This window comes from Ursus arctos, unplaced genomic scaffold (assembly GCF_023065955.2).
Source record: "Ursus arctos isolate Adak ecotype North America unplaced genomic scaffold, UrsArc2.0 scaffold_3, whole genome shotgun sequence".
NCBI classification, from domain to species: Eukaryota; Metazoa; Chordata; class Mammalia; order Carnivora; family Ursidae; genus Ursus; species Ursus arctos.
Window position 1 is genome coordinate 80,637,612 of NW_026622985.1, and position 15,317 is coordinate 80,652,928.

Consider the following 15,317-nt stretch of genomic DNA (forward strand, 5'->3'; position numbering starts at 1 on the left):
ATTTTTAATAGCCTGTATATTTTTTAAGGTTCACTTCATTTTTTTTCTCTCTGAACTATTTTTAAGGCCTTTTTAAAAGAAATCTTGAGTGGTTTTGAACCCTCAGATCATTAGATCGTTACTAGTTATCTATACTGGGCAAGCTTTTAGAACACATAAAAGTTAATGCTCAGCTAAATATGCAAATACAGTTTCCTGTTATTGAACTCATCCCATCCTAACCCCTCATATTTTTTCATGAATTTTTAAACTAAATAACACTACATAAATTTGGTAAAAACAAATAGTATACAAAGGAGACAAAAGTCTCCCTTCTGCCCCGGATTCCTACTTCTCTAGACTCTCCCCCGAGGTATCCTCTGTTAGTATTTCTAGGGTATCTTTCCAGAAATAGAGTTTGCATATGTATGCATATAGATACGTGTTATCTTTATTTTTAAGCAATTAGAGTACAACATAAAGTATTCTTTCTGCACCTATCCTTTTTTTTAACTAAAAATATATTTTGGGGATAGTTCTGTATTACCATATTTAGATTGATCAGATTCTTCTTCATGGCTGAAAGTATTGTGTTATAAGGATGTACAATAATTTACCATCCGTGCAATAGATATTTAGATTGTTCCTAGTCTTCTACTATTTGAAAACGCTGCTGCAATGCCTAGTGATAAATATTGCCAACTTGTCCATTTAATGTCTGTTTTTAAAGTTTTCTTCAAGTTACAGAACTGAAAACTCACACTTACATTTATCCCTTTATTTTACTCAACTTTCCCATCCAGCTTGTCTGTGAGTCTTTATCCCCATACTAATATTATTAGCTAGGAACTTTTATAAACATAACCCAGAGAGGAGTAAGTACTGTTATTGTTCCCTTTTCACAGAGAAGGAAGCTAAGGCCCAGAGTTGAAAGTCTTGTCTAAGGCCATTAGCTAGCAAGGGACAGAGCCAGGATTTGAAACAAGCAGTGTGGTTATAAAGTCCATGCTCGTAACCCTGTGCTGTGTTCTCTGCTGCCTGTCCTTCCCAGTTCTTTGTGTTACTAATGTAATTCAGGCCTTTACTGCCTTAACCTGGACGTTACTAATAATGTTTTTGTCATTTCTAGTCTTCTTCTCCTATTCTGTATACTGAAACAAGATTAATCTTCCTAAAGCACAACTGTGGTTTTTTAGGGTGTTCCTTCCAGATCAAAATCCTTCAGTGGCTTCCTGCTGCATTTAGAATTCAGCCTGATCTCATGCTCTTCCTTTTCATACTGGCTACACTGTCAGTGAATTTACTCCAAGCTTTATCTAAGATACTGTCACTGAGTTGTCTATAAGACTAGATAGTGAAATTAGAAGTATGATGACTAGTAAAAAATGAGACAAATATTCTTTGGAGTTGAATGGAGCTTGAAGCTTGGAGCTTTTTCTTTACTTCCCTTTTTACCCACAGTAGCTCCTGCCATATGGTTTCATCAACAAACTGTCAACTCAATTAATTTGAATCAGATGTGTGATTGTTCAAAAAAATGCCAACCACAAGCATCTTGGTGTCACATAAGACAAATTCCTTAAAACACACACAAACACACAAACCTCATGCACGAATATGGAATTTCTTTCTTTCTTTTTCTTTCTTTCTTTCTTTCTTTCTTTCTTTCTTTCTTTCTTTCTTTCTTTCTTTCTTTCAGATTTTATTTTCGAGAAAGAGAGCAGGGGGAGAGGCAGAGGGAGAAGGAGAGAGAACCTCAAACAGACTCCCCACTGAGTGCAGAACCCAATGTGGGGCTTGATCCCAGGACTCTGAAATCATGACCTGAGCCAAAACCAAGACTAAGCCGCCCAGGTGCCCCAGGAATATGGAAGTTGTAATGTGCATTCCAAACTGGGTACTTTAGAAAGACGTAACATATTTAGCTTTAAATACACCTGCATATACAAAACTAAACTTTGAGAAAACCCTTTGGCAAGAAAAATAACTTTTTTTTCCCCAAAGATTTTATTTATTTATTTGACATGACAGAGACAGCCAGTGAGAGAGGGAACAGAAGCAGGGGGAGTGGGAGAGGAAGAAGCAGGCTCCCAGCGGAAGAGCCTGACATGGGGCTCGATCCCCGAACGCTGGGATCACGCCCTGAGCCGAAGGCAGATGCTTAACGACTGCGCCACCCAGGCGCCCCAAGAAAAATAACTTTTTAAAGCTAATTTTTTATGCTTAATTTTGATTTTAAGTATGAAACTTCGCTGTGCATTTGTGGAAAAAATGCTACAATGCAAATGTTCTTGTGAAATGGTGTCTTTTGAAATTTTTATTTCTGAGTAAAGAATAGGATTTTGTTTTAGTTTTTGGAATGCTGTTATTTTTCCATATAATGCTTCATACATGTATCTTACTGGCAGTCATGTCTACTTTGGCAGTATTAATATCTGATATTTTTTACTTTTGCATTTAAGTTTTTCTTATTGGCTCTCTGCTTGTTACACAATAGGATTGTTACCAGTGTTTCAAAATAGCTTGATTTTAAATGTTGAAGTTATAAAAACAGGTTTAAAAAAATTTATTTGTTAGAGAGAGCGACAGAGAGACAGTGTGTGCGAGCAGGGAGGGGCACAGGGAGAAGGAAAGGGAGAATCCTAAGCAGGCTCCACGCTGAGCACGGAGCCCAACACAGAGCTTGATCTCAGAACCCTGAGGTCATGATTGGAGCTGAAATCAAGAGTCGGACACCCAACTGACTGAGCCTTCCAGGCGCCCCTAGAAGTAGTTTTAAATTAGATAGCAGACATTAAAAATTTGTTATTTGGTGAATATTTTGTTGCTTTTTGCTAGATTTGGTCCAACACAAGCTTTTACTGCCTTTGGTCAAGTCTAGGTATTTTGTTTGAACACACTGCATTTGCCAACAGAAAATGGTGACCCTAGAGAAAAAGTGAGTTCATAAAGAACAGTTGTGTCTTCACTTCAAAATTCATTACTTTTCTAATTTTAATCAGGGAACAGAATCAGTAGCAAAGTAATAAAAGATGTTTCTGAATAGAATTATTTAACTATAGAATTTGTGAATTTCCTTCTGGATGGTTCCTCAGTTGCACTTGCAGAAATTGGGAGGGTTATGTGTTTCTAAAGAGCTACCCATCTTTGGTGGTCCTTAAAGGAGGTAGGTTGCAAAATTTTAGTTCATCAGGCATTGTCACAATGTATTGATTAAACACAAATCTGTTTTTCATATTAGGCTCTTGTATCTACACTCACCAGATACATAGTCTTTCTCTCTCTTTCTCAAGGATGTTTTTGAGGGAGAGAGATCATTCTCTGGGTACTCATTAGAGAGCAGGAAATCCAGAAACAGGAAAGGCCAAGTCATGTACTCTGACTCCCAAGTGGGTTATTACTATACATTTTTATTTTAGTATATTAGGATTCAAATATTTAGTTGTTAGTAAAGAAACTGATTAAGTTATTTTCTAGGGTTGTAGGATGTATGTCATACCATTATTTTAATTTTTTAATTAATTATTTAATTTACATTCTAGTTGACATACATTTCAATATTGGTTTCAGCTCTTTTTTTTTTTTTTTTAAGATTTTTATTTATTTATTTGATAGAGACAGCCAGCGAGAGAGGGAACACAAGCAGGGGGAGTGGGAGAGGAAGAAGCGGGCCCCCAGCGGAGGAGCCTGATGCGGGGCTTGATCCTGGGACTCTGGGATCACACCCTGAGCCAAAGGCAGACGCTTAACGACTGAGCCACCCAGGTGCCCCTCAGCTCATTTTTTTTAAACGAAGTTTTGCTGGAGATAAAAAAAGGTGATATTAAATTAGGAAAAACAGACCCTGTGGCTATGGTTTACATTTTGAGGCAGGTGCATTGACACAGATACACAGAGTACCAGTGCAGGCAGTTGTTTGGTTTTTTAAATCTTAAACACAGAAAATGTCTTATAAGCAGTAAAAAATATATATATATATTTTTTAAATCAACTTTTAATTTTTTTCCTTTTTCCCCCCTTCTAAAACTTTTTAGAACCATAAAAAGTTAAAACTGAAAAAGACCTTAGAAGTTACACTATCTTCTATCCAATATGGGAATGCTTCCCACAATAGCTCTAATCTTTTAAAAAAATCTCTATTTTAATGTTTTGGGTTTTTTTTTTTTAAGTAAACTCTCTGTACAATGTGGAGCTTGAACTCACGACCCCAAGATTAAGAGTTGCATGCTCTATCAACTGAGCCAGCCAGGCGCCCGTTCATCTCTATTTTAAAGAGGTCTGCTTATTTTGACCTCTTAGATTAATGGACTGCCCACTATGTTGTGGAGAAAGCTGTCAGATTATTTGTTGACTCTAATTATTACAAAGACTTGCCTTATATTCAGTTGCACATTCTATGACTTTTTCCCAGTTCTGTCTTCTTCTGGAATATGGAATAAATCTATTCCTTCTTCCATTTAACCACCCTTTGGAAAACATTTATAACATTCTGTGTCTGAATTCTTTTTTGCTTTTTAACCTGGAGTTTACAATTTAACCTGGAGTCTGTGGCTGGTCCTTAGGGAATTATGTCATATGTAAAATTGTGAGTAAAAATGTGCATTTTTCTGGGAAGAGAGCCAGTAATTTTTATTAGTCTCAATAGAACCTCATTTCCCACCAAAATTAATATGCCAGACCTACCTGGATGGACCTGGTAATCTGCTTTTTGGTTTTGTTTTTACTCTTATTGTTTTTAATAAGTTTGCAATGAGCCAGCTAGTCCAGCACCTCAAGAACTATTGCTCTAGGTTATTTCCGAGATTCTCGGAGCATTTCTGATTCCTTTGAGAGTTGTAGAATTTTTAGAGCTTTAGAGACCATCTCGTATACATACAGTTTATGGTATATTTATAGTTAATTCTTTCTATCAAAAGATTAAGCTGATCCAAAAGGGTGAGGTTTTTATTTAAAAATGTATTTCAAAGTCTTGGCAGCCATTCATAAACATTAAGAATGTGGTGGTGCTATTTTAAATCAGAAGTGTTCCCAAGATTTTTTTTTTGTTAGAGTTAATATTTTGATCTAACACAGGTTTATGAATTGTGCTTTTTTATTAATTTTTAATCTGTAAAATTTTTAGCCTGTTCTGTTTTTACGAATCCTAAGGAAAGACGTATGGCTTAGCATTCAGTCATTTATGAACACTGGTTTCAATATCCCATCTAGCTTTTGGAACAGTTTGAGCCTAGTACAACCCCTGTACCTACTCCCCTTCCCCAAAGACAAAACTCCTCAACCAGCAAGGCTTTTTTTTTCTTCAGTAAAGTAATACTTGAATAACTAATAATGTAAACCAAATGACAAAGAGCCTCTTAAGATTTGAAGATGTCTCTCAATGTGCTATGATTACTTCACTTTTATAGAAGTCTATGTATATATGATAGACATACTTTTTGCTACAAATGTCAGAGGAGTAAAGTCAGGAGAGACAAGAGACTAATGTGAAAGAAAACAGAAAAATGAAGTGCGGCAGGGAAAATGAACGTGTTTTAATAAACAACAGAAATGGTGAGCAACAGAGATGGCAAGAACCAGCATTTTCACTTGCCATTTATTCCTCTCTTAGTGTTGGTTTATAAACAGAGATATATATGAAAACAATATTTTAAATAAAAAGGGGCGCCTGGCTGGCTCAATTGGTAGAACATGTGACTCTCGATCTTGGGGTCCAGAGTTCAGGCCCCATGTTGGGTGTAGAGATTACTTAAATAAATAAAACTTTTAAAAAATCTTATAAAAAAAGAATGTTTTGAATAAATAGATAAATAAGTAAATGGTGTAGTTAAAGACAGGCAGTACAACATATCTGATATCTGGGGGACATATAGCTGCTTTTGCCGCAATATTACAACTCCCCTGGGGCACCTGGGTGGCACAGTCCATTAAGGATCTGACTCTTGGTTTCAGCTCAGGTCATGATCTCACGGTCCAGGGATTGAGCCCCTCCTCGGCTCCATGCTTAGTGGGTTGTCTGCTTGAGATTCTCTCCCTCCCTCTGCTCTTCCCACTCGTGCTTGATCTCTCTCCCTCTCAAATAAATAAATAAATAAATAAATAAATAAATAAATCTTTAAAAAAATATATTTTAAGCCAGTAAGTAATAAATAGCTGTTCACACCCTTAAAAGAATCAGACTGCTTGTTTCATACAGTTTCATACATAACCATTTTGACTCCTAAAAACCTAAGGGATGGGAAATACTAGTTAGTTCAGTCATTAAAGTGACTTACTGTAGTTTTTACCTTAATAAGGTGGCAATATGATGGTATAATGGGAGAGAATACCTGAGTCTTGGGAGAGAATACCTGAGTCTTGGGAGAGGAGAGCAATTTCTTTGGGGGTTTGGGAGAATGTACCTTTAGTTGAGAATCATTGCCTTAATATTCATTCATTCATTCATTCATTCATTCAACAAGTATTTATCAAGTGCTCTATTAGACACATTTCTCAGGTATTGAATTGAATTATGACTGAAAGCATTAATATAGAATGGTTAAGAGTGATTTCGAACTAGGGGCACCTGGCTGGCTCAGTTGGAAGCTATTCGACACTCGATCTCAGGGTTGTGAGTTTGGGCCCCACATTGGGTGTAAAGATTACTTAAATAATAAAACTTAAAAAAATATTTAAAGAGTGATTTGGATCTAAACTGTATGGGTTTGAATCCCAGATTTTTCATTTGCTTAGCTAAGGGACCTTGATAAAATTACTTAATCTCTCCATGTCTTGGTTTCCTCATCTATAAAGTGGGAATCATAATATTATCTATCTCATGGAGTTGTGATGAGGATTAAATGAGTTCTTTGAACAGTATTGTAATTAAGGGAATGCAGTTGTTTTTATACACACACACACACGTATATATATAATGCTATGATTAACTAATTAAGCCATAACACAGTACAATATAGCACTCTAATTTATATTTTGGTTTGTACTGATTTATATAGCACTTTGTTTCAAAAAGGATTTGAGACAGAACCGAGGCCTCCTAAAGAATACTCTCTATTCAACCAACACAACAGAACTAAGATATGGGTTCAGATCTTCTTGCTTTGAAAGGCAAAAGGCAGAAACTTAAAGATGAGTGTATTTAAGTGCTAGAAATAGATACTCAATAATTCTAAGAAAGTGATTTAGTTGACAAGTGGGTCACCATTAACCCAAAGTGTGCCATTGTGCAAATTATTTAAAAATGCCTCTTCCAGGCATGCCTGGCTGGTTTAGTCAGTGGAGCATGTGATTCTTGATCTTGGGTTGTAAGTTCAAGTCTCACATTGGCTGTAGAGATTACTTTTAAAAAAAAATTCTTTTTAATCTTAAAAATGGGGCGTCTGGGTGGCTTAGTCGTTAAGCGTCTGCCTTCGGCTCAGGGCCTGATCCCAGCGTTCTAGGATCGAGCCCCACATCAGGCTCCCTCCTCTGCTAGGGGCCTGCTTCTTCCTCTCCCACTCCCCCTGCTTGTGTTCCCTCTCTCGCTGGCTGTCTCTGTCAAGTAAATAAATAAAATCTTTAAAAAAAAAATCTTTAAATAAATAAATAAAAATGTCTCTTCTGGGTAAACTAAGTCCTTTGGGTGCATTGGGGAGTAGAGTGCAGGCTGGATTTTAGCCCCACTTAGCCAATTGGCCTAAAGCTCTTGTGAAGTAAGCAATCTACACAACTGCATTGATTCTTTTTTTTTTTTTTTTTTTGGTAAAAGTTTATTTATTTATTTGAGAGGGAGAGAGCACAAGCAGGGAGAGCAGCAGAGGGAGAGGGAGAAGTAGGTTCCCTGTTGAGCAGGGAGCCCGAGGTGGGGCTCGATCCCAAGACCCTGGGATTATGACCCAAGCCGAAGGCAGACACCTAACTGACTGCGCCACCCAGTCACGCCTGTGCATTGATTCTGAATACAGTATTAATTTGCTTCTCTTTTGAAATGACACTGAATTATATAAAGCATTAAACCATACCATGTGGCATAGCCACCTAAATCAGAATTTTTAGATCATGTTAAATAATTCTATTTGTTAAAATATTTATAATTGTTTCAGGCATATAATTTTGCATGCAATCTGTCCCATATCAACACAGTTTTTTTCATATTTTAAAATTTTTTTATACTTTTTACTTCGAGATATTGTAGACTCACATGCAGTTGTAAGAAATAATACAGAATGCTCCATATACCTGTCATCTAGTTTCCCCAAATGATGACATCTTGTTACTATCGTATAATAACACAACCAGGAAGTTGACATTGATACCACCCACTGACCTTACTTTGATTTCATTAGTTTTACATGCATTCATTTGTATGTATGTTTGTATTGAGTTTTGTCACGTTTGTAGATTTGTGTGACCACCTAGTCAAGATACAGAACAGATCCATTGCAATGCCTCCTCGTGTTATCCTTTTATAGCCACAGCCACTTCCCCTGGTAAACCTCTGGCAACCACTAATCTGTTTTCCATTTCTATAATTTTGTCACTTCAAGAATGTTATATAAATGGAATCCTACAATATATAACCTTTTGGCATTGACTTTTTTCATTCAGCACAATTCCCTTGGGAGCCATCCAAGTTGTTACACAGATCAGTAGCTCATTGATATTGAACATTATGCCATGGTATGGGTATACCACAGTTAAACCACTCATTCATTGGAAGGTTGTTTCCAGATTTGGGCTATTATTGATGAAGCTACTGTGAACATTTGTGTACAGGTTTTTGTGTGAGCATAAGTTTCTTTTTTTCCAGTTTTCTGGGTGTTGAATTTTATCAAATGCTTTTTCTACATTGATTGAGATGATCATACAGTTTTTCTCCTTATTCTGTTAATGTGGTGAAGTATACTGATTTTTTAATGTTTAATCAGTCTTACATTCTTGGAATCAGTATCACTTGATCATGGTGTATTATTTTTATATAACTTTGATTTTATTTGTTAACATTTTGTTTGGAATTTTTGTGCCTGTTTATAAGGGATGTTGACCTGTTGTTATTTTTAATGTCTTTATCAGATTTTGATATCAAGGTTCTTTTAGTCTCATAAATGAGTTCCTCTATTCTCTGAAAGCATTTGTGTAAGAGAAGCATCATATCTTCCTTCAGCGTTTGGAGTGAAACCATCTAGTACTCTTAAATTTTTTGCACAGTGCCTAAATTTGTATATTTCTGTCAATATCTGTATTAATCACTTTCTATTTCTTTCTTCTGAACAGGGCAAAGACTTTATCATTCTTCTGCTTTCCCTTCTCTCAACCCCCTTCTTACCCTCACAATTATTCCTGCCAATATCATCTGAGATTGTAGTTTTGAATATTAGTAAACTTGTGTTTCGTTCTTTTACCAATCAGCACTTAACTTCAAGGCCTTCCTGGTTTCTCTCCTTACCCTTTTCTTGTACCTTGTTTATTGTTTCTGGATTAATTTTTTTTTTTTTTTTAGGTCCAAGTGTATTTCTTTGAGTAATTCTTTCACCAGAAGTCTGAGGGAAGCAAAGTTTTCATGTCCTTGTACATTAAAAAATGTCTTAATTTCACTCTCGCAATTGAGAGTTTGAGTAGATATAGAATCTGGACCATCTGTTGAAAAGACTGTTCTTCCCCATTGAGTAGTCTTGTCACCTTTGTCAATAGGCAATTGACCATAGATGTTTGGATTTACTTGTGGACTCTCAGTTCTATTCCACTGATCTATGTGTCCTTCCTTATGCCAGTACTAAACTGTTTTGAATACTGTATCTTTGTAGTAAGTTTTGAATTCGGAAAGTGTAAGTCTTCCAATTTAGTTATTTTTCAAGATTGCTTTGGTTTTCTGGGTTCCTTGAATTTCCATATGAAGTTTATGATTAGCTTGTCCATTTCTGGAAAAAAAGCAGTTGGAATTTTGGTTGAGATTGCTTAATTCTTTTATATCTTAACTCTGTGAAATACTTTCTACTTCTTTTTCCTTCTGTACTGTATTCTGGTGAATTTCTTGGCTCCATCTTTCATTGTACTAATTTAGTTTGTTCATCAGCTATATCTTTTCAGTTCTTCGGTTTTTTAGTTCAATGATCAAAATGTAATTTTCGAGGGCTCCAATTGATTTCTTTTTAAAATAAATGTATTATTATCTTGCATATCTCTGAGGATATTAATTATACTTGATCTAAGATCTTACCCTATTTAACCTGTCAACTCTCTTTTCTTTGGGTGTGAGTTCTTCTGTTTGTCACTCATGCCTCTTTTTCATGTTTGAGCCTTGGTTTTGTACTCATTTATCTTTATTTAAGAGTCCTTGTTAGCCTTCCTGTAAATGTTACATCGTTACTGCAGGAGGTCTCCACTGATTGTGGGTAGAGATGGAATGGGATGGAGTGTACCATTGCCAGTCTTCTTTGTACGAGTGTCCCCTCTTCTACCTGGGAGTTAATATCCATCCAGGGTTCTGTCTTATCTCTCTGATCCAGTGTTTATACTCATTATTCCTACTAGGGGAGTGACACCTGTGTTGTTTGATGCCACTATTCCCATCTGGGAATACCTCTGTTCCGTAATGCTTGACCCAAAGAAGTAAATGGGGGAGAGGCTGATTTGCTTTGTAACTTCTGTTCTACCCCCAACCTGGAAATTCTGTAAGTTGTTTCAGTTCTTCCTGCTGTTTTCCACCTCTGGGCTTATTTTACTGTAAGGGCTGCTCTGACCGCATGCTCTGGGTGTAGAAGACCATGTTTTTCACATGACTCCTCATAGTGTTAGTCCAGTAAAAACATTTCTTGCTTTCTTTTGATTATGGATTTTTAAAAAATGGCTTTTGTGTTATTTGCCAGGCTTTGGGGAAAGGGGAGTATGCTCAGCCTACCACCCTGTTTCGGTCAATGCCTGTGTCGTATTTATAATGAAATAAATTTAATTGAAAGAAAAAAAATAAAAGTTAGCAAAAAAATAGGGGTGCCTGGCTGGCTCAGTTGGTAGAGCATGTGACTCTTGATCTCCGGGTCCTGAGTTCGAGCTCCACGCCGGGCATAGAGATTTCTTTTAAAAAATTATAAACATTAGCAAAAAATAAAATATTGAAGAAATTATGTTTTTTGTTTTTGTTTTCAAGAGTAGAAGCAATCGCAAATGAAGATTGGCAGTTTGAATATATAAAAATCAAAGCTTCAATGAACAAAACTTCAGACCAGGAATATATCTATATGAAATTGGAAAGGCATATATTTGCTATGTTGCTGGTTTCTCTCTGTTTCTGATCTTTTGGTAAAGGAAGAAAACGTGGGTTATGAAGTCAGTGCCTACTTTGCATGAATAACCTCTGTAGAGTCAACGTTAGCTTGTGCCTATGACAGACTTATATTGGTGGCTGGGAGAGAAACAGGCCAAAGATGTTTGACAGAGCTCTGAGAAAACATCAAAAGGATTTTTTATTATAACTTTGGTTCAGTAATTTTCAACGTTATTCCCTGAGTGCTATTCTTCTATTCTCTATAAGCAAAAAAAAATTGTTTATATTTTTACATTATAAAATATCATGGAATTTTTGGATAATATAAAGGAGGCGATAATCCTCAACCGTAATCATAACCACTGTTAACACTTTGGTATGTTTCTTTACAGTATTTTTTTAACATAGTTTAAAAAAAATAAAGTAATATGATATTATTTTTCTTCCAGTCCAAAAGTAATGCCTACTCAATGGGAAAGCTTGGAAAGTAAAGACCAGCATTAAGGAGAAAAATCCAAAAATCACTCATAATAACCACCCAAAGATAACCACAATTAAAATTTGATGTATATCCTTCCTGTATTTTTCATGAATCTATACAAGCACTTTTTCTTCACTAATATGGTATCATACTCTGGTACTATTTTGTACTTGCATTTTTTGTTTGCAATATATTGTGAATGTTTTCTCATGTTGATAAATATTCTTGTATATACTTCTTGGTGTGTGGAATATGAACATATTTAAGTATGTTTATTTAGCATACTTACTTAACCATCTCCCTATCATTGGACATGGAAATTGTTTCTAATTTTTTACCATTATAAATAATATCATAGTGAGTATCTTTGTCCATACATCTTTCCATGCATCTGTGATTGTTTCTTTAGGAATAAATTCCTAGAAGTGGAATAGCTGGGTCAAAGGGTATGTACATTTTAACACTTTTGATACATAAAAATGTCAAATTTTAATCGAATCACTTGTTATATTCTGTCTTGTATTGCTATCTAATTGTTTTATGTGTCTGTCTTGTCTCCCTAATTAGAATATAAGCTTCTTGAGGTCAGGGGAAGTTTCTTATAAATCTTATGTATCCTTTGACAGTATGGTTTATAATGTTGGACTTAGGAGTTATCAACAAAAGTTGTATTGATTTAAAGCTGTGGTTCTCCAGACTTTTGGATGTCATTAACTTGTAATTTAAAAAATATATGTATTTGGGGGCTACACATAGGCTTGTAAATGTTCTGTTTTTCCAAGAAAGAATAATAAAACCAAGACCAACTACCCATTTCCTATCACCTTCATTTCATAAAATAAAGCATATTTAATAACAAAAAATTCCTAATCTCTGAAAAAAGGACAGGACTTTAAATGGAACATTTTACCTTTAAAAAAAAAATCACTGCCTTGTCCATTTTTTCCTCCTTTTGTTTTGGGCTGGTCAGTCTTCACCTTAGTCTGGCAGTGGTCTGTAGACCAACATTTGGGCATTGCTGATTTTAAAGACTTAGACCATTAAAAGATAACCCTTTTGCAAACATGAATATTTCTCCCCCTTGCTAAAGAGTCTGTCTTCTCCACACTAATAAGTACATATGCACCAGTAATGCCATTTCATTACACACTATTTGTGTATCTCTATGTACAGGTACTACAGTAAGCAAACCAGACCTTGCTGATTAACATCTAAATATATTTTCAATTGCCAAACCCCAAAACTGTACACTTTCCAAGGAATTTGAGACAGGGTAAGTGTGGTGTAGTATAGCAGAAAGAAGGCAGGTTTTAAAGTCAGACAGGCTGAGCTTGGATGCCCGGTCAGGCATTAAGTCACTTAATTTTCCTTTGGCTTCCTGATTTTTAAAATTAAGATGATAATATCTTTCTCAAAGTGTTTTTATGGCTGCTGTTATGGCAATTACTTCACTGTAATGTAATTATTTGTTTAGACATCTGCCTTCCTCACAAGACCAAGAGCTGTTGAGGGTAGGAGTCATCTCCTTGCACTACCCTAGGGCCTAGCCTAGGGTTCATGGCATAGCAGATGCTTAATGAAATGACTGTTGAATCCATACGGGATTGTTGTGAGGACCAAATGAGGTAATATGTGTGGAAGCTCTTTGTAAATGTTAAAAACTCTATACAAATGTTAATTGTATTGCCAGGAAAAGCTATCTTTGGGAGCTATCAAAACTTTGGGAAGAGACAAAATTTTCCCATTTACCAGTTCAATAATGCTTTGTATTTTTCTACTATATTATAAGAAAACAAGTTTTAATTGGGATTAATATGGAACTGATTTGCTTCCTGGGAAGGCAGATGAATTTCCTTTTTTCTTTCCCCCAGTGGAAGTGCTAAGATATTAAATGTTTGCTTTATTTGGTTGTCACCATAACATTTTAATTATCGCATTTTAATCAGCTTATTTCATATTCAAAGAATGGTGCCCATTGCTTTATCCTCTTAACCATTTAACAATAAAAGACTACCAAACCTGGAAGGAAACAGAAGCCTACATTATGCCAAATTAATTTTAGCCAGAACTCCTTTTTTGACATTCACTGATTTTTTAAAATGTCATAATTTCTAATCTGTTTGTAAAGCTCCTGGTGAATTTTTGCCACAAGATGGCATTGGTGGTTATTGAATGCATGTTCTGTTGAACCAGAATTCTGAAAAATGGTGTACATGTTGTTCGTATTCTTTGGGGATGAGTTGAATACCTTCATCACTGCTTATATATTAATTTAATTTTGTTTTGACTTCTAAAACAGGGTTAAATGCTACTTTACATCACTTCTTTCTGTATTCAAGTATTGTTTTGTTTCCTGTTTTTCTGTCTTTATAACTACAGTAACTATGTATTATTTGCCATGTGTTGTATGTGTCTGACTTATTGCTGATAATTGTGGTAACAGGTAAGAAGAAAATACGATGGGACCCAGTTAGGAGGCGCTTCATTCAGTCCTGTCCCATCATAAGGATCCCTAACAGGTTTTTGAGAGGTGGGTGATAACTAGCAAGAGATCTGGGCTTCATATGGATGGGTTAAAGGGAACTTTGCATTTTCTAAACTCAAATCTCTGGTTTTTAAAAATTGTCTAAACAGCTAAAATTGGAGTAAGAAAAGTCTAGAACTTAATTTTAAACCTTTGTTTCATATTGACCACTGTTGGAATTGTAATTATAAGTTTTAGGGAGTTAGAATCACTTAATGTGTATTAGATGGTGGATGGTAGAAATAAATCATCTAACTGGTATCAGTATTATTCTACTGTAACCATATGAGAAAGAACTTTGAGTGAATAATCTATAAAATATGAGTGTGGAAAAGAATTTTCTAAATATCCTGAGGAAGAGATAAAGATAAATTTATTTGATTATATAAAATTAAAAACCTCTTATGTCAAAACCCATAAATAACGGCAGACAGTTTCTCCTTTGCTGTCCTGCCTGCCGCTCCCTTGCAGTGTATTCGATAAACTTAAAAAAATAAAAATAAATAACAAGATAAATTAAAGGGGATAATATTTGTAACAAATGGTTACTATCATGAATATATAAAGACCTCTTTTAAATCAATAGTTTAAAAAGCAAATGCCCACTAAAAAAATAGGTAAAAGGGCATGAATAATCAATTCATAAAAAGGAAAGGTCAATAAATATGAACAAATATTTATTTTTACTATTATTAAACATGGTAATTAAAATAATAAGATATCATTTTCACCTATGAGGTTGGCTAAAGACTAAAAATAAGAATACCAGCACTGGCAAGGGTATAGGGACATGAAGCTCATACACTGAGGGAAGTGAAAATTTAACACGGTCTATCTGGACTCAGTTTGGCAATATGTAAAAAACCCTAAAAATGGTGACATTCTTTGACCTAGTAATTCTTACTTTTAGAAATGTTGCATTCCTTCTATTTCTTATTTTTTCCACCAAAACATACTCTATACTGAAGAACAATCTCAAAAGAGGGTTGAAAACTGGTTCACACTATTTTTCTAGATATAACAAATTGTCAGACAAGCATGCTGAATGTGGTGATTTAGACTTCATTAAATTATTTATAAGCCACCATATCTAATTT

General features: G+C 35.2%; 1 protein-coding gene across 2 annotated transcripts in view; it reads left to right on the top strand.

The window, feature by feature from the left end:
- Positions 1-15,317, top strand: part of KLHDC10 (kelch domain containing 10) — a 60,001-nt gene that overhangs the window by 15,296 nt on the left and 29,388 nt on the right. For both annotated transcript variants that reach the window (XM_026511091.4, XM_057304205.1), the window contains exon 2: positions 14,140-14,226. In XM_026511091.4, the coding sequence (XP_026366876.1) occupies positions 14,140-14,226 (87 nt within the window). The remainder of the gene's footprint in view (positions 1-14,139; positions 14,227-15,317) is intronic.